Below are 24,659 nucleotides of genomic sequence, written 5' to 3' on the forward strand. Positions count from 1 at the left end.
AAAAAAGGTTTCCTATATTCACAATTAAAAGAATAAAATTATCAGCCGTGTTGCCTTTCCATTATTTATGATGATATTCAGTTAAAAGACAGTTTGTCATGTCTGTGTTTCTAGGGCCTAGAATATATCTTGCTGATAGCATATGGAAATATTCAAAGGGGAAAAAGGAGCTTAGGCAGCTGGAAGGGTACTATGGGGGTCCACCAGCAGCTTGAGAGGCTCAGAGGATCACTGGGAATGGAGGGCAAGCTTGTTAGCTGAATGCCTTATTTATAATGGTCACCGGTGAAATACCTCAAAAGCTGACATTACACTGTCATCTCTAAGCCTCAGTATTAGGAACAGGCGCTTCCAATGGGTGGATAAATTCATACAATGAAAATCCTTGTCTCAGCCTGCATGCAGAGTGAGGAAACTGATCTGACAGTAGCTTATGCCCTACTTGTATTTTAAGATATTCTTCATGCCTGTGATGCCTATACAGGTTATTTTAAAGTTTCAGTATTGGAGCAATCTTTCAATGGAGATATAGGATTGCATTAACACTGTGTGCCTTACTTCTTACAGCAAAGACAAAATGAGATTTGTCATCATGCCAGTTAGTCTGCTGGTAAACCAGAAACCAATCTGTTACACAGAGGAAGGGGTCAAAGAAGGAATAATACATATTCAGCCTCCACAGGTAAAATGTAGGCTGCTCAAGATTTAACAATTAGTCGAATTTTATTTTCAGGATAATGCTAATTACAATATTAACAGAAACTGGGAAATACAGGTGACTTTAGCCATTCTTGTTGAGACACAGAAGATAAGTTTGAAGAAAACAATGCTGAAAGTACATTATACTTAGAAAGGAGCTACACTTAGATTTATATTCACTGTCTGATGGTTTGCAAGAAAGATAAAGGGCAACTTCATTTTGAGCCAAACCCACACTACCGTACTCAATGAAATAAATGGCCCCATGGCAGTCATATCACTATGAGGATGATGAGTCTGCTTAGTGGGACCCACTCATAGCCCAAAGTGCAGAGGATTTTGCCCTGAAAAAGCAATGGATGGAGTGGGAAAAAATAATTACAAGGGCTTTTAGCATTTATGAAGGAATAAAGCACAGAGTTTACACATACACCAACAGACACAAACCATTTTGGAGTTTGAGAATAAAACAGGGTTTGAAAACAATCTGCTGCACAACTTCAACTCCCATTGGCAGAAGTTTTTCCTGACAGAGGTAAATACAGACTAGTCGGTCCCACAAAATGTGGGGTGGAAGAGAGGGACTGTCTTTCAAAACCTATTCTGAGTAAGAAAATGAGGAAAGAAGACAAATCCAACAATAATCAAAGGTGTGGGTGGTCACCCTATAGGACCAGGCATAATTTCTCCAAAAATCAATAGCACAGCATCATCTCATGCCAGCTAAAGGTCTCATTACCTATCACCCAACTGCAAAAATCTCTGAAATTCCAGCCAGCAAACTGCTAGAGACCATTAACACCATTAGAAATATAAAGCAGTGAGAGGATGGTAGAAGGATGTTGTGGGGTCCATCTGAGCTTGCTGAGGGCAACTGTGGCAGCTACAGGCCAGTATCATGGAGGAGAGAAGACCACAAGCTACAGACAGTCCATCATCCTCCTCTGCAAGACCTGAGCCTCTAGTTGTTTCAGGAGACAGACATAGACCACAGAAGGATGAGCCTAGTGGGATATTCCACAAGGAAAGCACCACTGCAGGAGGTAGCTATAAATGGAATGACCTTGAGCAGACAGACCAATTATTATCCTGCTGCAATCCCATTATGGCAGAACAAATGCTCTCCACAGTAAAGTGGAGAATGATGCTGGATTAATTGAGAAGAATTTCTTTTCAAATTCAATATCTTTTTGCTTTGGGGGTTTTGTTGGTGTTTGGGGTTCTCTGCTCATGCATACTTCTGAGTGTACACAGACCACCCATGTGTGGCTCCTCCTCACACTCCCTGCATTCCTCAGCAAAGGAAACTTGAGCAATAAGAGAAGTTAAAATATTTGCCTACCTGGCCTTTCAGCTGGAGCTGGTGAAAAAGCTTTGCGTACTCTGCACTTTTACAAAGCCAAGGAACTGAAACTTCACTTTCCCCAAGGTGCATTCACTTCCTGGCAGTGATTTAAAGACTAGGGAGAGCAACAATAGGCCAACTGCAGCTCCAAAGGCAGTTGCTTTCACATGATTATTGCCCTGCAGTTTTATCTAACCTTCCACACCTGATCCAAGGCCCCTTGGAAAGCCTCTGACCCGGCATAGTAAATTTGGTCTGGTCTTAGAGCCACAGCTGCTTTGTTTCATGCTGTTTGAAGCCCAGAGAGTGAAGGTCTCCCCCAGCACCCCTCAGCCCCAGGGCTGGTTCATGTTCAGCCCCCGGAGTGGACCGGCTGGCTCGTTTTAGCAGCCTTAAGCTGAGTAGGCTTAGCTGCTGCAAAGGCACTCGGCACCCAGCCACGGCTGTGTTTACATTAGAGAAAATGGACCTCACAGAGACAGTTTGCAAACACCACAAGACGAACTTTTGTAAACTCCCTTGGTTTAGTCATCTTTCCCCATCTGTCAGAGAAGTTTAAGTGAGATTGAAAAAACACAGGAAATTACTGTGTATTCCAAGTAGTCGTGACTGAGCGGCTTGGCTGTTACATGGGATGCCTTGTGGAAGATTCGCATCTCCTAACATTTCCAGCAGGATCCTTTGAAACACTTCCCTGGCTATGATATTTTAGCAAGCTCTGCACACCTTGCCAGGAAAAGCCTCTGGGGTTCTTTGTGCAGGTGTGGAAAAGCTCATACCAGTACTGAGGAGCCCAAATGGTGACCTCCAGAAAGCAAGGGCAGCCCCTGTCTTAGAGATCGCAAAGCAAGGGATGGACAATGTAAAAGGTCAGGTCCCTTTGGGAGGCCTCCACCTGAGAGTTACATTCACTGAATACAACACCAGATGAAATCCTTTACCTAACAGCAGTTTAAACCTTTCCCTGATGTGACTGACTGGTTTGGTTGTGGGGTTTTTTTGTGATAAGACTTAAGAAACTTCTTTTGTCAAGGTCCCTGGCATGAGTAAGCAGCCATTTGCACTTCCCACACCTCTCGCTATGCCTTTAGCTCAAGAAGGCAATGAAAGGACACAAGTCAAATGCAGGCTAGAAATCACCTTCACCTCTTTGCTTCAGCCATAACTCTCTAATCACCAGATCACTCTGGAGTGGTGATCTGAGCTACAGGCAGCTGGGAAAGTCATTTAGGTGTGAGGGGTCACAAGTGGCACAAGGCTCCATAGAGCAGCCACCAGGTTACTTCGTTTAAATACCGCTTTAGCTCATGCTGTGGCTCTGAACCAGCTCCCTGCTTCCCCTGCACAAATCTGAAGGGTGGTGGCACACACCATGCACCCTGGCAGCATGTCATGGTCATCATGATGGTCGGATGCAAAAGGACAGATGGTAGATGAGGGGTGTAAATGGAGGATGGAGGGCATGCAGGAAGATGAAATGTGAAAGAAGTCTCTGCCACAGCTTTGCTTAGGGGCATAACACCTTCGAGACTGAAAGAAGCACTTCATTTCTGTGGCTCAGGCTGTGTCTGTTTTCCCTGCAGAACCAGCTGCTCTGCTGGCACTGCACATCACTGCCAGCTGAGGCTGTCTGAGTGCTGAGGATGCTTAAGTACCCATGTTAAGCTGTTTCAACAGATTAGCTAACACAGTAAAAATAGTAAAATTTTACCAAAAGTAGTGAGTATAAATGAAGCAAAATGATATTATGCCATGTGCTTTGAAAGAGAAATATGATTTTTAAAACTCAAATGAACTCCGCATTTCTCCAAGGGAAATGTATTACCTGGATCCTGAAGATAAAATGACACTTCTGTTCCTAGTGACAGCAAAATTGATGTGACAACAGAAACATCTTTTTCTGTTGCTGTTTGGCATGTGCTGAAAGGCACAGTACTTTAAGGTCTTACACTTTAGGAGTGAAGGGTCTTACAACAAAGAAAAACCATCTTCCTAGAGAGAAGGGCTTCTGTCCAGTCCTTCTGGCAGATAGGCCAGGACCAAGTTCAGGAGCATTCATTTAGCAGTTATGTGGGCAACATATGGATGAAAGGCATTCATATAATCTTGTAAAAGAACTATTTTTTGAAGTTTTGATACTAGCAAAATGTCCTTAGCACTGGAGTGTGCAGCGGGGAAAAGGCCTATCAGGCTTACAGTCTTCACACACCGTAAATCAAATTGAATTTGAACTAGGAAGTCCATTCAGTCTAGCCCAGCCTGGAAATCCTATCAAGGTCTATTGCATTTCTGGGAATGGGACAAGGGTGTTTCCCCCTTCATTCTCTAATGCAGAATATCTCTGTCTCTTGTGAGGCCAGCAGGATAACTCAGTGGTCTCCTGAGTCCAATACATCTACTTGCAGTATTTGCTATCATTTTGTGAGGCAAGGTCCAGAGAAAGGCATAAACTCACTTACCCGTAGGCCAACTTTCATTCTATGGCGTTTCCTCCCTTACAGACCCTGATGACAGTAAGACTGTCCAGAGTTCTAATGGGTTAATTTCCAGATGTCTCTGGAACTAAAGAAACCATTAGGGAGGCCAGAGTAGACAAAGATCTGCTGATCTATCACTTCAGCTTGTGCAAATTCAACTGAGAAGCCTCTGCAATAGGTTATGTGTGCAGGCTTGTTGGAAGACCAAGGAGCCCTTTAGGGTCAAAAAGCTTTCAGCCCCCCCAAAAGTGTTAGCTGATTTGTGGTTTGGGCAGCATTTGGCCAGGTGTTTTCCTTGGCTGTATGTGCGTGTCTACAGAGAATCTATTGCTTCTCAGTGCACTTTCAGAGTGTCCTAAGTGCTCCTGAAACCTTGGCAAGGCTGAGCTCAATCCCAGACCCAGCCTGAAGTGCACAGCCAACTGCTGTGTAGTCTCTTAAGCAGGGAGCAGTTTGATTAAACGTCCTTTTCTTTGGTGAGGGAGAGGAACATGGGGGAAAGGACCCAGTAGCCATTGGAGAGGTAAAATTAAAATGAATTTTGGTCATTTTAATAAATATATATCAAGGAAATTTCACTTTACTACAACAACACATTAGTATACAAGCATCTAATATTTAAGCTTAAAACATCAAGCGTTTATCAAATATTGGAAAAGAGCAGACATTACTAGGCTATCTGGATATAACACAAGAAAAATCAGGTTTTTAAAAAAATTGGTCCTTGTGGACAAATGTCTAAATGATGATCCTACTCATACACTGTATGAATGAGATCTATATTTAATATTATTATTATTATTATTATTAATAAAAAAACTTCTGTCTTGGAGAAATCAGGTGGGACTTGTAGTTTCATTATTTGTCATGTTTCACAATGATAACCCTTACAAACTTACCGGTTTAAAGTCACCTGACTTCATAAAGGTTATCATTGATTTATATCCCGTTGTGTTGGTGGTCACCTTGGCTGGGGGGGAGCTTTTTTCTGTGACTACTGGGCTTTCTGAGAAAGACCATACAGTTTGCAAATGTATTTTGCTACCCAAAATAACTACGGCCCAGGACTCCTCCAGCTGAACCCATGAAACCCAAAGCAGGAGGTCTCAGGCCCAGAGACCTGTCTGACTCCAGTGCCAAGCCTGGGGCTGTGTCCCCTTGGGGACACTTATGCCCTGCACCGAGCTGGCTGCTCCCCCAGCACAGAGGTGATTTTCACCCTTTGGGCAAGAAGCAAGTGGAGATGTCACTTGAGTGCAAGATGCTGTGGGAACAGGCAGCTCCTTATGAGTCAGCTGTGGCCTGGATGTGGCTACAGCGCTGAGCACATCCTGCCAGTTGTTATGGGGACTGTGGGAACTAATTAATTTGGTGGATCTAAGACTCCCTCTTGGTCCAACCCCAACTAATGTCTTCTGGGCATTTTACACTGCACACTTTTGCAATCAATCTACCAAGGGATGACTAAATGTTGTCCTCAGCCACTGAAATCTCCAAAATGTTCTTTTTTAACATTAAACCCCTTACATTCATTCAGATAAAACTGTGTTTATCACCACATTATTAATTAACATTGTGCTTTTTGCCTTCTTGTCTTTTTTTTTTTTAAATCAACGGCAAAAGTCATAGAAAACTCCCGCATGCTTTTGCAATCTAAAAGAGAGAAATTATGTGAAACAGAATAAAGTATAAAACATGCCACTAGGTCATGAACTTCATTATACGAAGAAGAAAAAAAAAGAGCCCCAGCAACAGACAGTTGCCATAGAAACACTCAAGCATCGAATGCTTGTTTACAAGAGACATCTCTCTATTGTTTCTTAAATCCCTTCCTAAGGATGGCAAATCAAAAAGCAATTGAGCATCAAAAAGGAAGAACAGAGATGTTTGAATAGGAAGTTGAACTCAGTACTTCAAAGGTTAAAGGTTTCTAACAATATTGATCCACCCCGTGGGTTTCTTTTTTAATCTCAGTTTAGGTTAAATCCCTGCTGTATCAGATTCATACTTAATTTTCACACTGGCAAAAATTAAGACAAAAAGTAAGGCACCAAAAAAAAACCTGCCCTGTGTAACAACAAACCTCATTAGTTATTACAGCCGAGGTGAAAACATGCAAGTACTTGAGCTGCATGTTTGATTCTGATTAAGATTCCATAAACAGGTTATTTCTTTATGCTATGTCCTATTTTGTCAGTTGAACAAGATGCTGAATACAGGAATTCAAGAGTATCACTACAAAACGTAAGGATGGTTTATTCCCAATCCATGAAGACAGTCCTTTGTCAGAACGAATACTGAGTTACAAGGAGCATATCATCCTTGCTGGTAGCATCAATTTGTTTACCAGACTTCTAATTCCTTGGTAAACATAATGGAGGTTCTTCTTAATTAATGGCAGACTTCTTGGGGGCGGGGATATGTAAAACGATATGTTTTCCCCATCTGGCTGATTGGCATTTTCAGCAACGAAAGCTCCACCATAGCTGCACAGGCTACAGTGCTCAGCAGCAATGCAACTGTGTTCTCTCTGAAGTCTCCTCATTTATAAATAGCCCCTGGTGCGGATGGCAGAGACACTTTACGCAATCTGCTCTCCACTCTACACGTCATGTTTGTGGCATGATTGTACCATTCGTAGAAAACTATAAAAAATCCGTTCAAAATAAAAATTTTGATAGAGAAGGAACATGCTGTGCATGCTTCAATAGAGCAAGAAAGATGCCTCATATTTTACTTCCTTTGTTGCAGCAGATTTTATTACTTGGTAAAGATTCCTTTTTCCTTAAGGATTTTTTCCAAGATTCACTTACGTTGCTCTTGTCATTACATCCAGTCTCAAAATAGTCATAAAATTTGCCTTTACATTCAAGAGCATGGGAGCCTCTTACAGGTTCACAGTTTAAGGCGATGCTCTCTCTCTCAGGTTCGTTACCTCCTTTTTCCTCATTAAATTTTGCCTTTTCCTGATTACTGTTAGACCTGCCATTAGTGATGAATATTTCATTAGCAGGTATCTGGTCATCGCTTCTGTAAGAAGGTGCACTGCCAACTTCGTAATCCACCTGCTGGGAACAGCTTGGCAAAGAAGTGGGAGGGGAGGAGGAGGAAGAGGAGGAAAAAGAGGAATTACTTTCTGTGCTAGCATTAACAGAGTAGGGTAGGTTTAAATAGTGACTGCCACATTCTTGATAGAAGCAGCACATGTGGAGCTTCTCGTACTCCTCCTTTGCCATCCGAAGGCGTTTTCTGTATGGACAGTCCTGAGACACAAACCACTCTTGTGGGGAGGTGCCACTGAAGGAGCAGGTGGAGAAGCACCAGTTGTTCTGCATGATGATCTCTCCGTGGATTCTCTTCATGAGATTGTTGATGAGGACGGATCTCCGCAGGTAGACTTCAGGATCATCAATGAATTTCAGCTTTTCCAAAGACATGTAAAGGATATGGGCCCGCTCCTCAAACACGGAGATTGTCTGAAAATGCAAAAAACACAAGATATGGAACACAAGATACGGAACTGAAGGCAACCAGTTTTGTTCCAGAGAAGGAGAAAAGAAATAAAGGAAAGTATTCCCTCTGTGTCACTACTTTTCTGTTATTTTTGGAGGCATCTAAAACTGACTTTTTTTCATTTTGCACATCCATGTAGTTGGGGACCTGCTTTTTCTTGGCCACACCATTCCCCCATATTTAGGAGGTAAGCAGCTGAGCTTAGGAGGTAAGTAGCTGAGCATTACACCACAGAGGCAATTGCAGGGCGTAAATCCAAGATGGGAGAGTGAAAACCAGATGCACACATCTGGCTCTTTAATTACATTTGGGATTAGAACATAAAATTGTTGTGCAGTTTTGCTCCAGTGATCGCTGGGGGGGCCTTTTGTTGCAAGTGGACCCAATTCCATCATCCCCTGTGGGGCTTCTGCAAAGCTCTGAAGCCAAGCAAGGGTCCCTCCTGCAGCGCCAAGGTTTGCAAGAGGCAGCCAGCAGCCATCGCCTCACACAGCAAGTGTTGGAGCATTTCATCTGCTGCCAGTGGAAGAGGCCCTCCAGCGAGGAGGTCTCCGTGTGCCAGGCTCTTACACTGCTCTTGTGCACAGAAATGCACGCAGGGAGGGAGGCAGGGAGGAACCCATCTCAAAGCATCTCAGCATCTGGAGAGCAGCTGTTGGCCTGCGTACTACGCCCTGTGCTCTACAGGACCGGTGGGAACACAGATAGGCAGGGATAAGGTCAGGAAACGAAGAGAGGATAGGGATTTGCAGAAATCCTGGCTCTACGCCCACAGATTTGTTCTCCCTTCCATGGTCCTTCCAGGACTCCCTTTCTCAGGACTGGCAGCATGAGCAGGTTACTGCCCCTGGGAGGCCCAGGGGAGGATTCTGCACTGTAATCACTACCCTGGGAATCAAAATAGGAGAGGGGGCAATGCATGCTACTACTGTAAGCACTATTAACTAATTTTCACTTTTAGTAAGAATTTGCTTTACGTAGGAGGAGAGCAGCACAGCACAAAGAGAGACTGCTCTAAATCCCCCCATCTGTGTCTTGATCATTCTTCCCTTTCCCACATGGTTACAGCATTTTTGCAGAGTGGAAGTCGTAGCTATGAGGACAGAAAGAGCTTAAAGCACAGCTGCTTTTCACATCCATTCAGCTCTCCTCAGCCCTCTAGCTCTTTCCACAGCCTGGTCATATCTGCAAGGCTTAGAAGCAGCACAGTGCCTCATAAAAACAAAAATTGGCCATAATTTCATAGGAGTTCACAGCTGAAGCTCTTTGTTAGAGAGAGTAATTTTCTGTAATAAATGACTCATTTGAAATTATATTAAGCCTATAGGTTCATTTGCGCCCTTTATACCTGCTGCAGCAACAGTTAGTGAAGCCATAAAAGCCTGGAGCAAACCAGTAAGCCTTGAACTGGGATTCTCCTGGAGATATGTACCGGAGGGACACCAGTAGGAACAAGTTGTCAAAGGCTTTCTTCTATATGTTTGCCAGCAGCTCTCTGGAGAGAGGCTCCAGGTGCTACCATCATTCCCTCTATGGGACAAGTAATCTCAGAACATAACTCTTTACTGAGTAGCAGAGGTATAAACATGTAAGAAATTCAAGGAAACCTGGTGGGCATCCTCCCTCTGCCAGAGCTCAGTGCTGCAAAGTAGAAAATGTATTTGGGCTCAGCAGAAGAAACTGGTGACCCAGGGTTTCTGACATGTTACACCCCTACAATCAACAGCACAGAACAGTGGCTGGGTCTAGCTTACCAATATGTCTACAACTGCTTTTTATTGCTGTTAGAAAAGACTAAATAACTCTTCCTCCTTCCTCTCTTTGTAAGGAAATTAATCACCAATACAAAAATCCAACAATCTAGTAAAAAAAAAATAAACTGGCTGAAAACTGGGAGAGTGATGTGACATGTGTGAGACACTCACTAACCAGAGCACATTTTTCAACACCCTTGATGCTGTTTATTCACTGCTCTGGCAGCAGACTGAACATCTGAAATTAACTGCAGGACAATTTTTCCCCTTCCTGGTCCAGGTACTTATTTCCAGACAACTCCATTTGTAGCTGAAAATTCCTTCAGCTACTCTAAGGTCCTTGGAAACAGAAATCCCTCCCCATTGCTGAGAGAGCATGGGTAGCCCTGGACCTCCATGGGTCAGGTAGGATTCAACAAGGTGAGGACGATGTCTCAAGGCATGAGCTATCCTTATGCACTTCACCCCAGGCATTCAGTTCCATACAGAACTTAGCCTATAATGAAGAGGAGGATAAAATCTTGCAAAAAAGGTCAGATTTCAATTTATGTATTCACTGGCCCGAGAAATGTTTGCTCTAATCTCTCCCCTGACAACTTTCATTAAAAAAATATTCTTTCATTTACTAATCTGTTCTTTGGGAGTTATTAGCTTCTTAATAAACGCAATTAAATACTGAAGGAACTTGTACTCGCTTTCCAAGTCATTCTGGTATTTTAGAGGATCTGTAACCAGTGTGGGGTACATGGAACCTCTTACTATTTCCCCCCCCACCACCCCCCGGCAAAAAAATTTTATATAGGTGGCACATCTTTTGCTTATGTTCTTCCTTTCTGTTGTTCAAATGTTGTTACGGAGCTGTTTCTGTAAGCATAACATGAACCAGCTAAGAACAAAATAATCTGGAAAAAAAGTTATTCTCAGCATTTCCATTTGCAGTTGTTATAAATGCAGAAATGCCTTTGCTGCTTTTGCAATTGATGACAACACAACAATAAATGTGAAGAAGTGACAACTGTTTGTTTTTGAGCAAACAGCTGGATCATTCTCCTAATTTCAGCAGAGTATTTCAGCCTTCTGGAAATGGGTCAATCGAGTGTTACTAAGCATCTGAAACTCAGAGTAAAAATAATGACTATTAGAAAACATACTTTGTGTGCACAGTTGCTGAGTGGCGGATGAAAATCCTCTTCTTCCACATATTTCCTTTTAAAGTATGTGATCTTGGATGTTGTTACAGGATTTGAAATTCCCCTGTAATGTGATCCTGTGGGTAATAAATCAGATATGACAAATGACATGCGGTTTGCCGGAGGTTCTCCAAACAAAATACTTTTCATTTCCCTTCGCGCTACAGGAGGACGCCGCCGCATATTTTCTCATCTATTGGCGGCGATCAGAAATAAACCCTCTCCTGCCTAGCGCACGCCCGGGGGCCGGAGTGAGCCGGGCCGGCCGCAGGGCGCTGGGCTGCCGGGCAGCTTCGCCCCGAGCGCCGCCGCCGAGCGCCGCGGGCCCCGCGCACCTGCGGCCCCGCTGCCCGCGGGAGACGCCCGCCCTCCGCCCGCCTGGCCTCGGGGCAGCCGCTGCCCCCGGAGGCCGCCCGTGCCCCCGCGGCGGAGCGGAGCGGAGCGGAGCGGTGCCTACCTGCGGCGGGGGGCCCGGGGGCCGGCGGGCTGGGGGCCGGGGCCGGCGGGGCGGCGGGGCCGGGGCGGCCGCAGCAGGGCGGCTCCCAGAGGGCGCGGTAGGCGGCGAGGTCGGCGGCTCCCTCGGCGGCGATGGGGCGGCCCAGCCGCTGCATGGGCAGCACCAGGGTCATCGCGGGCGCCGGCACCTGGAAGCGAAGCAGCGCGGTGAGCGCCCGCCGCCCTCACCTGCCCCCCGCCCCGCCGCCTTCCGCCCCCCGCGGCCCCCAGCAGCCAGACCTCTGCGCACACGTATATTGGAAACATACGCATACCGATCTCACACAGACACGCGTTTGGGGTGCCCCCCCACACTCCTTCCTATGGCAGGAGAAGGAGCGGAGCCCTCTCCCACAAAGGGCGCGGGGTCCCCGGCACCGGGAGTTGGTGCGCGCTCCCCCCAGGCCGCCCTCGGCCCCGCTCCCGCCGCCCCCCGGCCGCGCTCCCGTTGCCCCCGCAGCCCCTTCCCGGCCCCGGCGGCGCTCACACACCGGCACGGATCCGCTCACTGCCTTCCCATTTCCTCCCGGCGGCGGTGGCACGGCGCGCTCGGCACCGGCGGGGTGCGAGTCTGCCTGTCTGGGTGCGTGTGTCTGCGGTGCGTGTGTGTGTGAGAGAGAGAGCGCGCCCAGCAGTCCGGGATCTCGTTCCTTTCTTCTTTCTTCCCTCCCAAACGACACAGACAGCGAAGACTTAGGTAGTTGTTTCCACTAGCCCCGATCGGACTGAACTGGATCTGCCTCCAGTCAAAACACTGCGAGACTAAGACAGAAAATTGGCTCCGGTTTCACGCCGTGAGTTGCGGTCCCACCGGAGCCAAGCACAACATCGGCGGAGCGGGCGGAATATTAAGCAGGAGCGGGGACTCCGGGGCCAGCGCCGGGCTGCGAGCTGCCTCCTGCCGCGCCAGCGGGCGGGAGGGGAGGGGAGCAGGGGGGGAAGGCGGCAAACTTTCTGCGAGGGGCGAGGGATGAGTTCATAGTCACCTACTTCTTGGCAGAGGAGCGCGGAACAATGCGCCCAGACACGGCCCGGCCCCTCCCTCTCCTTCCTCCTCCTCTCTCTAAGAAAGCGGGATGTAGTTTCCCCTCGGCGCAGCCCTCCCGGAGGAAGACGACGGCCCGAGCAGGCGGCGGGAAGGAGGGGCTGCAGGTGGGCAGGTGGAATTTCAGCAATTGTTTGTGTTAGCAGCTGAGCGCTCTCGAACAAGAGGAAAAAATAAACCGCAGCAGAAGAGGGAGGAAAAATAAATCGTTCACATCTGCCGGTTGTTTTCTTAAATCCTAGCACAAGGCTGCTACTTTATTAAGAAACGGCTTCCAGCGCGTGCTGTTTGTGTCTTGGATGCCTGCGTGCATGGATCCGCCTTGCCTCCTCACAGGGGCAAAAACGGGAGCTGGAGGCACAGGCAGCTGAGGTCCCCAAGCAGTTTGCCTCAGGAAAGGCCACCAGCCCCACTGCAGTCGGACTGACAGGTGCCTAAACCCCTTCCTCAGAGCCAACTCACTGCTAACGCACTGCATATAGCCCTCAGTCATTTTTCTTGCCATCTTGCTTTCCTTGGACCAAGAAACAGCACAGGGAATGGCAAGGCACTGGAGTGGTCCGTTGAAAGTTTTCCCTGACATGGACAATATATATTATTTATTCCCCACACCTTTTCTTACTAGCTGTGTAGCGGCACATGGAATGAGTGGTCAAAACAAGTCAGTCTGCTGACCTAACAGCAGGGCCAAGAAGTGACCCAAGAACCAGCTAAAAAGTCATATATTTTATATCTGAAAAGATTACTCCATCATTAGAAAGCAGCAATGGACTCTTCTCATTAATCCAGATGGAGGAATCATTCACAGGGGCACATCAATCTTCTCACATTGGCAAGATGTCAACACTCAGTGTTTGTCCTGAGAGAATAAAGGTTGGAAGAAACTCTGCTGCTTCTGGAAGTCGGGATTCCTTGGCTATAATGAATTCAGCATCTCTTTGTGAATTTATTTTTTTATGAGAATCAGAGATTTCAAGTCTGCATCTTTTTCTTACCATATTTCATCACAAATAGGTCTTTCTAAGCTCAAGCAGAAACATGCAGGAAGGAAGGAAGGAAGCACTGGGATGCCTTCTGCACAGGGCTGCTAATTTATCTTGAAAAACTGAGTTCTCTGGACAGCCACGAACATAAATGAACTGCTTCTGCTATTTACAACATGCAAAATTAATAGAGACAGGCCAGTTCTCTTCCATAAACAGCTACTGCCCGTGCACATTCTCCAAGTTTCCAAACTGTATAAAAACAAGGCATAAATAGTATAGCTTCCCTGGGAGAAAAAACCCCAATCACCAGAAAACCAAAGCCCCAAACAAAGCTTATATGTCTCAGCATGCATTACAAAGATTTAGAGGTGGCTCTCAGCTACAAAGTAAGTCCTGTTTTGTGGCAGAGGAATTGCTTCAGCATACAGAAGCCGAGAACCAGGCTTTTAGAAGGGCTCGTGACTCTGGGTGCGCTATTTGTTCCCCTTGGATGTTCAGAAGCACTGATTTCCAGCTGCTGCAAATGAGTGGGAAGAGAGCTGCAAGCAGCCAGCACGTGGCAAAGGTCGGCCTCCTGGAAGGTAGGGTGGGACACAGCAGACCTGTAAGCCAGAGTTTACCGAGGAAGCGCTGCCGGACCCAGCTCTGCAAACAGGACCTCTGGCACAGCCCCGAAGTGCCAGCCTGCCGCTCTTCCCCATGAAGGGTGGCAAAATCCATTCCTGAGTATCTTGCCAGAAGTCACACAGCAAATCAGTGTCAGCTCCAGAAATAGAACCAGATCTCATCGTCCTCCAGCCGTAAGCCCAACCCATTTATGTTACATTATCTTATGCAATGGAGGGATTTCATCCAAAATCCCGTTGGTTTCAATGAGACTTGCAGAACAGCACACACATTGTTACATTCCCATTAGTGCCTCTGGAAATAAAGGATGAAAAATGTACATTTGAGCATACAATACATTTACTATACAAAATTACAGCAAAAGGTTGACACTTAGGGCTGGATTCAATTTTGAAAAATCCATTTGGGAACCTTGTGTGGGCTTCAGTGGCATGGAAGCCAGGCTGAGGTTTTTATTGAACCCAGCCCTCCATCCTTAGGCTACCACAATTTTTCCATTTTGTCAGCCAAATGCATTCAGTGTGAGGACACCCCGAGGCATCTACAGCAGCCTGAAGGTTAAAATGTCAAACTTTTTCCGTGTTCAGTTTCACACAGTAAGACTACTATACATTGCCACGCTACTCCATTTGCTGGGGTTTTCACTCCCTATTCCTCCAGAGCCATTATGATGTTAATGAGGGAACTGTAATGATGCCATTCACATTACAAAAAGCTTGATGCGATGTCAGAGAAAGGGGCTTTTTATACAGTTCCAGAATGCCTCTAAAAACCCAAACTTAGCTATAAAATGCCCATGACTATAAAGCTGCAAGTCTCACTGAGACCAATAAAAACAGGGGAATAGACTTAAGATGGCTATTCCTTGTTTAGCCCTGGGTTTGTACCCAAGTCCTGCAGCAGGTTCAGTCTTTATCACATAGTGCAGAGCGTTTCCATTGCATAACAGCATGGCTTGAGGAGAGAACAGCATTTCTTAGCTGTGCTATACCACTGTTAACATCTGGATTGCAGTGCTTAGAAATCAAAATTGCCATCGTTTTGGTAGCTGTTACGTTTCTGGCGTTTCAGAAAATGTACAACGCAGAAGCAATCAGAAATCCCACTGCACACAGGCAGTGCAGAGCCACTGTCATGGGAATCAAAACAGCTGGGGAGAGGAAGGGGAAAGGCACAAACGCATACCCAGACTAATGTACCTCCCTTAAAAAAACCCCGACTGTATCACCTGTAAAGTAGTCCAAGCTAACCTCATTGAAAACTATCTGCTCCTTATGGTTGATGCAACAAAGTTTGGTGTCGCCAACTTAGCTGAAGGAGGCAGGGCATCCTGTGGACAAGAGCGTCATGGAAAAGGGCACAAAGGCTCCCCCGGGAGCAGCAAATAAAGGCATGAGGACGCCAGCATCACCAGCAAAGAGAGCAGAGCCATGCTGTGGAGACAATGGTGGAGTGATGACAGCTATGGCAGAGCTGTGACAACCTCACATGGGAAAATAAAAGACTAGATGGAGGCAAATAGAGAGGACAGGCAGGAGGTGGCTTGGCTCTGACCACAGCAGCGGACAGGAAAGAGGATGTTGGGAGCTTGTGTTTAAATAGATCAAACTGGCTGATATGTCACAGGTTCAAGGAGGAGGAAGTCACAAACAGAGAAGGGAGATAATGAGGGCCCTGATTAAAATGTTTATTGTTTTGATAGATGTGTATGGAGTTGTAGTAATGTTATGAATGAAGGAGTGGAAATGCAGGGGACACCTAATTGTAGCTGCCTGGGCAGCCAGGCACAGGAAATGAAAGCAAAGGATCAAAGACAATCTCTGCACTCAGGGCTTGGGAGGCAAGCTGGGCAGTGAGGCTGCAAGAAGTAGGAAAGCCTTTAGAATTGGCCATGATGGATTTAAATTGAAAACTGGACTTCCAAGAGACAGCCCATGGTTGGGAGCAGACAGGGACACTTCCTCCTTCTCTTACTGATATAAGATAGCTGAGGAGAACTGCATCATGCCAGTGCAGAGCAGTCCCTGGTCTGTGGTGAGGGAGAGCCATCAGAGAGGCAGCAGGGGGAAGAGGGGAATGTGGACAGGTGCAGTGAGATGGTCTGGGCCCGAGGCAATGGTGGTTTTCTGTTTCTTCAGCTGTACCTCTACCAGAAATGTGTGAAACACCATCTAACAGAAGCAGGATCCAAGGGTGAAATGAAAGGGTTAAGGCTGGCTGAAATAACTAGATTGGTAGAACAACAGGTCTGTGTGCCAACAGGGTCAATTCAGCTTTTCAGCCTTCGGAGGTATAGATAAACTATAGACCTGCCAAGTCTAGTGTTTTTCCCTGTATTTCTTGGCCCTTACTTCAGGGAATTTCAAGGAATCCACTGGTTTTTTTTGGTTTTTTTTTTCCTGTTCTTCTTTTTCTACAGCTGGACTTACTGTCTGGTGGAAAACGAATTAACTGAAAACCAGAACTTGACTTTGGTGACAAGATACAGCCCCTTCATAGAAGTTTTTCATAGGTATCTTCATTTAACTTCTACCTTAATTTAGATTAAATGACTCCAGATGCTTAAGTTTCTCTTTCTCCAGACAGCATTCAAATCAAATATTTCTCTAATTTTTGAATTCCCACTGCTAATTCTTTTTTTCTTCACATACTTTTCAGTTGAATTGTTCCCAGAAAGACTTTATGGAGTTGCTCTGGACAGCTATGTCAGAGTCCCCTGGGTTTCAGTGAAAAAAAAAGATGATTTAAAAGAAAATATCCTTTTGGATTCTTAACACTTGTGCTTTCTCCTGCTTTTGTTTTCTATGAGGCAGAACAAGAGAAAGTTTCTGTTCTGACAGAAAAGATGTTTCCTCTCATATTTCTCTGTAGGTATATGTCACCTATCAGAACTCTTGGCAGCAAATATGCGATGAATCTTAAATGCTGGTTCTAACAGTTAAAGTTTTCCCCAGAATTTATGCAAATATATGAAAATAAAAGCAAAATTGCAATTTATTTTGCCACAGGGCTCTGGCAGATATGAGAAGAGGTGCCATCACATTTACTGCAGCCATCTCCCTAAGGCTGCTTTGCCTGCCTGGCCTGGGAGAACAATAAAGCCCCATGGTATTCATTTCAGCAAGCATAAATATTTTTTCCAGTGTTCTTAGCCAATATGTCTCATATGCTCTCTGCCTCCACCCCGCTGGTGGCTGCGTGGCCTCGCTCGACATAAAAAACAGCCCAGGATCCACTTAGCTCAGCGGGGGTTTAGTTTTCAAAACGCTTCAGTATCCTGAGGGCGAGAGGTGCTCCTCTTGCTGCAAACTGTAACCGAGAGCATTTCTGGTTAGTTAACCTTTGTGAGGGGTTCTAACACGGAATAGGTGCTCCCAGTGTTATTATTGGGACTGAAGTCAGAGAGAAAAAGGAGTCCCGGTAGTCAGGCGGGGCTGAGAAAAAGCAAAGCCCTGCTGTTACATAAGGAGATTTCCCAAATCACCAGGCAGTTCTCATCACTTGTTCTGGAAGAGAGGTACCAATTAAAACCGCTTCCCCACTTAACTTTCACTCCGGTGCGCAGCACATGCATGTCACTGGCACCGTAAATGAGATGGTTTATGGAGCTAATTATGTTGCATTCTTCACTTTCTGTGTGCTGAAGAAAGTAAACAAAACAAACACGAAAGTGTTTTGGAACAAAGAGCGAGTTGTCTCCCACTTTGCTGTGTGCTACTTTCCACGAAGAATGAGAGCTATTGTTATTCTTTTACAAGTTTCCTTCTAAGGGAAATAAACACCAAAGGTAGGATTCCAAGGAAATGACTCACAAATATTGGCAACAGGCTCTGAAAATTGGATCCAGCCTTTGCAAAAGCCTTTAGCAGAGTACTAAACCCTCTTATTGCAAAATAAACTTTTCCCAGATGAGCTCCACATCAGCTCTGCTAGTGTGTGAGTGTGTGTGAGAGTGAGTGTGTGTGTGTGTGTGTGTGAGTGTGTGTGTGTGTGAGTGTGTGTGAATGAGTGTGTGTGTGTCAGCACTCGGAGACAGGAGCAGAACCCATTTCTCGCATCTCCACCTCTTCCCTCTGGGGCACGGCTGCTGATGCCGTTTTTAGCTGGAAGCTGGAAATCTTTAATAACCGACTGAGTCATCCTCGGGAGAGGCAGGGAGAGGGATGTGCCTCACCTTGCCGAGCACAGGCTGCCCGCTGGCCGTCCCCACCCGGAGACCCCCGGCAGAGAGGGCCGGGCACACGATCTCCTACAAGCCCATCTCCAAGAACTGGCAGGAACATTTATCCTACAGCTGTAAAAATGAAGGGCAGAGCAGAGAAGGGATTTTTTTCCCCAATCCCCTGACGTTGAATCAAATTCAGCAGGGCAAGATCAGCCTCTAATAATTTGTTTTCAGTCACTGAGTTAGCCTTTCTGATGTGCAGAAGGTAACCATGCACCGTGACTCATATTTTATTTCTTAATCAGGAATCCCAGGAACTAGGGATGCAGACACTGAAAAATCAGACAGCTGAGCAAAATCAGTGCGGCAGGATTACCATCTGCAAACAGAACAATCTACTTTGCATATTTATTTCTCAGCTGTTTAAAATTTTGAATCATAAATGCATATTCTGTATCACTTGTAATGCATACAGTCTGAATCGCTTGCACTCACTCGTGTTGGTTTGGGGGCTTTGTTTGTTTGTTTTGTTTTTGACGATTTAAATCTGGTTAGACAAGAGCAACAGAAATTGCAAACCTTACACAGAATTCCTTTGTTGCTTGGTTCTACTTAGACAAGCCTATTAAATGAAAGAAGCTGGTCTCCTCATTCATTTCTTTTGCAAATTCCCATTTAGCTACTCCAAATCGAGATGAAACAAAACTGTGATGCTGGTTCAAAGTCAGATTTTTTTTTTTTTTTTTTTTTTTTCAGAAAGTCCCTTTACAGCTTGCCTGAAAGCAACTGGCAGCCAAGTACCTACTTAAGACTCTAAAGGTTGCATTAGTGGAAGTTTTGCGTCTGGTTCAAGGCATTGCTGGGTAGTTTCTAAAGCCTGTAATTCACTAAGTGTCCAACAGAAACAGCTTCCAACAGGACCTCTAAGTAAGGAACGATGTTTACATAGACTGTCTGAGACATTTGAATTGTGCTGAACTCCAGCCATCGCTCAAACCAGTTATAACCAGCTGTCAGGGTTGGGAAGGAAACCAGGATAAACCAGTGCGGTGTCGCCTTCCCAAATCTGCTGGCAGGGTGGCACAGCAGGCTGGGAGGTAGGAGCTGCTTGGACCCCACCTCACTGCAGTGTTAGTGGGTGAATTTTAATATTCATCATTGCAAGACTGCTCATTTTAGTGACAGAAAGGAGGGATCAGCTGGGAAGTGGCGGCTGCTGCAGGGAAGGCAATGCAGAGGGATAAAGCCAAGCACATGATAGAAAACATTTAGAGATCCACAAGTCAAAAATCCCTGTAATCACTTTGGCTACCCCCTTTCTCAGCCTTTTGTTTTGCTCAGCTTTTTCCACTTTCTGGAATCCCCCTGAAGCAGGCAAAGCCGTCACAGCCACAAGAGGCCGGCCAGGATCCAATCCTGCTCAGGCACCACTGCTTCTACTCCTCTATGTTCTGTTTTTCTCTGGACTAGGGAAAATAGCCCTGATCCTCTGCCTGGGTTGAGGCATCTGCAGGGAGCACCTTCCAGGAATGACTCTCTCACAATTTGTAAAGATTAGGCACAGTAATTTTAGTTACAGGATAAAAATCTCCCACCCACAACAATGTGGCACAACTGCAGTGAGGAGCTGGAAAGGAAAGAGAATGGAGAGAGCCCACCTTGCTATGGGACATGGGGGGTTGATTTAAAAGCATATTTTAAAATGTTTTCATTCCAGAATAAATACTTGCAATGCCCGTAAAACACCTTAGAAAAAGAAAAATGTCTAAGTAGTGAAAAGATTATAAAATTATGATACCAGTGATGCTGAGTATCCATTTTTTATGCACAGTGTGGCTCATGAGGCAACCAGGCAGCACACATGACCTGTAATCAGCAGGAGACACTTTTGGCAGGGATGGATTAGTCATTCAGCCCTGTGCTCTGGTGACATCTCCTCAGAGAAAGGTTTTCTGGGGTGGCCTCACAAGCTACAGTGCTAAGAGAACATACAACATTTTGATGCAGAACTTCATATTTGACTGAATTTTTTTTTTTTTAGAATTTCAGCATTTGGATTGATTCTTACTTACATGACTTTGCCTATTCATTTCTCAATTTCCTTGCCAGTGTCCCTGTTTTCAGACTTCAACTTTATGTCCTATAAGAGCAAGCAAAAAAAGATCAGTTTAATCAAAATATAACAGCTTTTTTTAATGTTTCAATTTACACCGCAGACCCAGAAATACTAAGTTATTTTAAAAACTAAGCATTTTAAATTCAGTTTTGATTTTAAATCCAATCTATTGATTTAATTGCTAAGGGAAAACTAATCTCTAAATATTTCTATCATATGAAATAATTATGCAACCACTGTCCTTGGACGGATAATATTCTGCTAAGATCTGCATTCAATTATTTAGCTGGTGCTACAGAAAGTGATTATTCCTCTTACTTGAGCAGTAGCTTAAAAAAACTTGAAGTTGTTCTGAGAATTAGTTTTCAATCAGAAAACTGTTTTGAGGCGTGTGTCCTCATGGAGGCTGGGAATCACAGCTCTCTGATCCACCCCAGTGGTTCTTCCTCCAGCACTCGCAGTTGGTTTTTGTTGCCACTTCATTTTTTAGGAGTACTTTTACTGCCCTGAGCAGGGTCTGTTTACAAGGACAGTGCAGTCCAACGCTGATGATGCTCCCAGGGACCAGGAAGGACCAGGTGTCCTGGCAGAGTCTCCAGTGCATGCTCGGGGCAGGAAGTGCAGATCCAGGTGTGTGTGGAGAAGGGGAACACATGGGTGTGCTCCAGCTGGAGCAACCCAGCTCCCTGCAGGATATTCCCCCTGCTCTACACGGGTGAAAGGAGCACAGGAAACCAAGCACTCATGATGAGAATTTACTTTCCTCTGTCCCAGCCCTGGGTAGTCTCCAGTGTCCAGAAAGGAAGACAGTGTTATGTGTGGGAGGGACAGCATTTTCAGAGCAGGATCTGGTGCAATGGCAAGTACCCAAAGCTATTCCTGCTTGTCTGCTCCAAAACCTCCTCACAGCTCCTGCACAGCTGTGTCAACCCTCTTGAATATCCACATGGTGTGTCCTGGACTATATCTAAGCTCCAGTGACTGGGAGATGCCTAAGCTAAATCCTGTGAAGTTTTCTCACTGCTGTGAGTAGTGGCTAGGGACAGGCAATTGCTTTGGTTAAAGCAAACCTGTGAGGCAATACTCATGGTTACAATGAAATGCAGATTTAACACACACACACACACATACACACACAAAAATGGAGAAGCAGTTGTGTATTCCTTTATATTTTCAAGGTTTGTACAGTATATTGATACTTACTCCAGTGTCCATGTTCACGTATATCTGCAGCAGCAACAGCACAGATGCTGTATATCCATCCAGTCCTTCTCAAACATGCACTCTGGAGCAGAACAGAGGCTTTTTTTTTTTCTTCTTCTTTTTTTTTCTTTTTTTTTCTTTTTTTTTCTTTTTTTTTTTCTTCTTTTTTTTTTTTCCTAAAAGGAGAGAGAATTTTAAACTTCAGTATCAGTTCATCCATCAAACCACCAAGAAAAACTGAATAATGATCAGCTTCAGTTCAATTATTCAGTTGAATCATTTTTGTCGTTGCAATGAAATTGCAGCATGAACTCTAAAATAAAATTTAGATTTCATGTTAAATCTCTCAAGTATTTTTTGGCTCCAGCTTAGCTGCTCTTCCATGGTAATGAATCAAAGATTCATTTCCTTCCCATGTCTACTTCTTCTTGACACATCCCTGCTCACCATCCCTCTCAGTTACACATGCTCTCTGCTTTTCACAAAAGGAGGAAAAGGCTTCCCTCTCTCTGCTTCCAAGGACCAGACGGTGCCAGCCCAGCTCCCATTGAGCAGTTCCTCAAGCTCACCTCGCTCCATGAATAGTTTCACTGAGCACAGTGGGACCGCTCAGCCCGAATAAAGCTGGCACAACCTGGCCTCCAGAAGAGAGATCCAATCAGCCCAAAGACAAAAACAAGCTCACAGCAATGGTGCAGGGCACAGCTCCGAGAGGCACCAGCCCAACTTGGGGACAGCCAGAAGAAGGTGCCAAGTTTCTGTTACATCCCAGAAGAAGTTTGCACAAGGTTACTGGAGGATTACTCTAAGGGAGGATTGCACAAAACTCTAAGGGAGATTCTCTGGCAATTCTGTGCTCGGGTGACTTATTATTATGAGCTTGGGAAATACATCCTAGTTGTCTTTAATAGGAATGCATCACAACCTCTGAAGAATTCATCATCTTAAAAGAGAAATCCCAACAGCTAAAAATCTGGATGCTGAGAAATGTACCATTCAATTACAAAGCAAATTATATGGGTCTCCTGTGTGTGGTTCTGCTCTCAAAAGCATCAGCAGCTTCCTACTACTTTACAGTCATGAGAGTAATTCCCTTACTTAGAGAAGCACACAGTAAATCAGAAATAAAAGGTCCTCAAGAAAAATATCTCAGCAGCAATTCCAGATCCGAGGGGCACAAAAGGAGTTAAAAGCCAGCAGAGCGTAGCCAACAGTTGAGAAATAAGTCGGTAGAAGTTATTCTGGGAGCCAGTGGGTCGCAGTAAGTTAAACTGTGTACTATGTTTGTTTTCTGAAATTATTCCAAAAGCAAAACTATTCTAAGAGACAAGGATAAATATCCTGGAATAATCCAAACCAAAAATCAAATATAAAAGGAAGAATAATGTTTCATTGGATTCCGAGTCCATGTCATCTTGAAGGAATTAACCACTCGCCCAGGTTTTGCTATTTGTTTCTAAAGACTGAGACTGGAGAGCAAAGCATTAGGAGAATGCAGGGAATCTCAGGGCACTAAAATTGAGTTATTTACTCAGTTTACATACTGTGCATGTTTTTAAATAAAGTTGATTTTACTTTCCAAAATCTAATCCTGGTGACACAGAACGCATACTGTGTTTCAAAGTATGCTTGTACAAAGGAAGTACTCTCTTTAATAGAAGCCCAAAGTTAAATATTTATCTTTTAATGCAGGTTTTGGAATTGAGGTCCACTCTCAGGCCCATTATACCCTGTAGCAGGGCACTGGTTGACCCAAGTGTGATTCACCCAGTACCACTTGAGCCATTACAGCACAGAGGTGTAAACGTTACCACCTGTAATAATTCCAGAGCTCCTGGAGACACTTGGTACATCAGGTCCTTCTCTGTCAGTGTGCTGGGAACTACACACCCACTATGAGCTTTAAATGAAAAGTAAATGCATACTTAAAGAAGGTACAAATAAACCATTATATCTGCTAGTTTAGCAAGAATTTAGCTTTGAGAGGTAGCATTAGAAAAATCACTGCTGCACTGGGGGGCTGTCCTGATGCAAGGCAGCATAATGCATCAGGCATTTCAAGTCCCACATTGAAAAATGTTAGCACCTATATAAAGTTTGACTCACATCTTTTTTTAATCTCTGAAGTAAATATCTTCATAGGTATTTTAAAGGCTGTTGTTTTTAAAGGGACTTCTCTGATTCAGCTGATAAAGTATCCCGCCCTAAACGGGGCTTAAAATAATAAAGTGCACACAGTAACTTACATTTGGGCTTCAGCTGGCTGACACAATTCTTTTCTCCCAGAGGTCTTCAAAGGCAAACAATTCTAGTATCTGTAAGGCATCAATTTTCCCTCATGCTTAGGCTGTCAAGGACTTTTCCTTTAAAGTCGTGCCCCTTTTCCCAACCATTAGCTATATTTAGAAATAAATATGTGTAAGAAATCCATGAGAACATGGATATGGATATGGATATGGACATGGATATGGATATGGATATGCCTATCTATAGATAGAAAACAGCAAGTCTGGAGACCTTCTTCTCATCCAGCCTAACTGAAGGGCTTAATAAATTTGTTTGAAATTATTCTGCAAACCAGCAGATTTTTTGAGACTAAAAAACAGGGAAGAAACCCCCCACTTAGTTGAATCTAATGTAAGTCAATTCAAGTTAATTAAGGATTTCTTTACTTGCTCAGTGATTATTTCCCAGTACTGATGTGAGGGTTACTACTAAAATACATGGGTCAGCTACTCCTCCTACAGGTCACCACACTGACTTCTTCATTGGTAAGAAAATGGTTCTGGTGTTTCAGAAGGTGGCATATTTTTTTTCAATGCCCCAGCCTGATTACAGGCACCAAATTATTTCTGGAGGCAAACCAGCATTTTCTGCTGCCCCTTGCAGAAGAGAAGAAACCATGATCTCAATTGTTTGCATTCATTAAAGATCCTCTAACACATTTCATAGCAGTAGGTTCTTTAACCCCAAGGCTTTGGCCAAATTCCAACTCAATTACTGTCTACCTGAAAATCCGCCCATTAAATTAGGATTGATGGGTT

At 44.7% G+C, this 24,659-nt stretch overlaps 1 protein-coding gene across 2 annotated transcripts; it reads right to left on the reverse strand.

The window, feature by feature from the left end:
• Positions 1–721: 721 nt before the first annotated feature.
• Positions 722–14,337, reverse strand: SERTAD4 (SERTA domain containing 4). Of its 2 annotated transcripts, XM_063390741.1 has the most exons (5): positions 12,464–14,337; positions 11,965–12,235; positions 11,436–11,622; positions 10,940–11,055; positions 722–7,997 (listed from the first exon to the last, which is right to left on the reverse strand). In XM_063390741.1, exons 3-5 carry the CDS (start codon positions 11,605–11,607, stop codon positions 7,248–7,250), a joined length of 1,038 nt encoding a protein of 345 aa, XP_063246811.1. In that variant the 5' UTR covers positions 11,608–11,622; positions 11,965–12,235; positions 12,464–14,337; the 3' UTR covers positions 722–7,247. The 2 variants fall into 2 exon arrangements, with proteins under 2 accessions (XP_063246811.1, XP_063246810.1); XM_063390740.1 differs by having other exon boundaries at positions 11,965–14,337.
• Between the last annotated feature and the right edge of the window lie 10,322 nt (positions 14,338–24,659).

The sequence above is a fragment of the Prinia subflava genome, chromosome 2, assembly GCF_021018805.1.
Source record: "Prinia subflava isolate CZ2003 ecotype Zambia chromosome 2, Cam_Psub_1.2, whole genome shotgun sequence".
Lineage (NCBI taxonomy): Eukaryota > Metazoa > Chordata > Aves > Passeriformes > Cisticolidae > Prinia > Prinia subflava.

Excerpts from the sequence above, each read along its gene's own strand:
- SERTAD4 (XM_063390741.1), bottom strand. The coding sequence starts at position 11,607 with ATGACCCTGGTGCTGCCCATGCAGCGGCTGGGCCGCCCCATCGCCGCC. Across the intron at positions 11,056-11,435 it reads CCCCGGGCCCCCCGCCGCAG|GATCACATTACAGGGGAATT; the intron begins GTAGGCACCGCT and ends TATTACCCACAG. Across the intron at positions 7,998-10,939 it reads TCAGCAACTGTGCACACAAA|ACAATCTCCGTGTTTGAGGA; the intron begins GTATGTTTTCTA and ends TTGCATTTTCAG.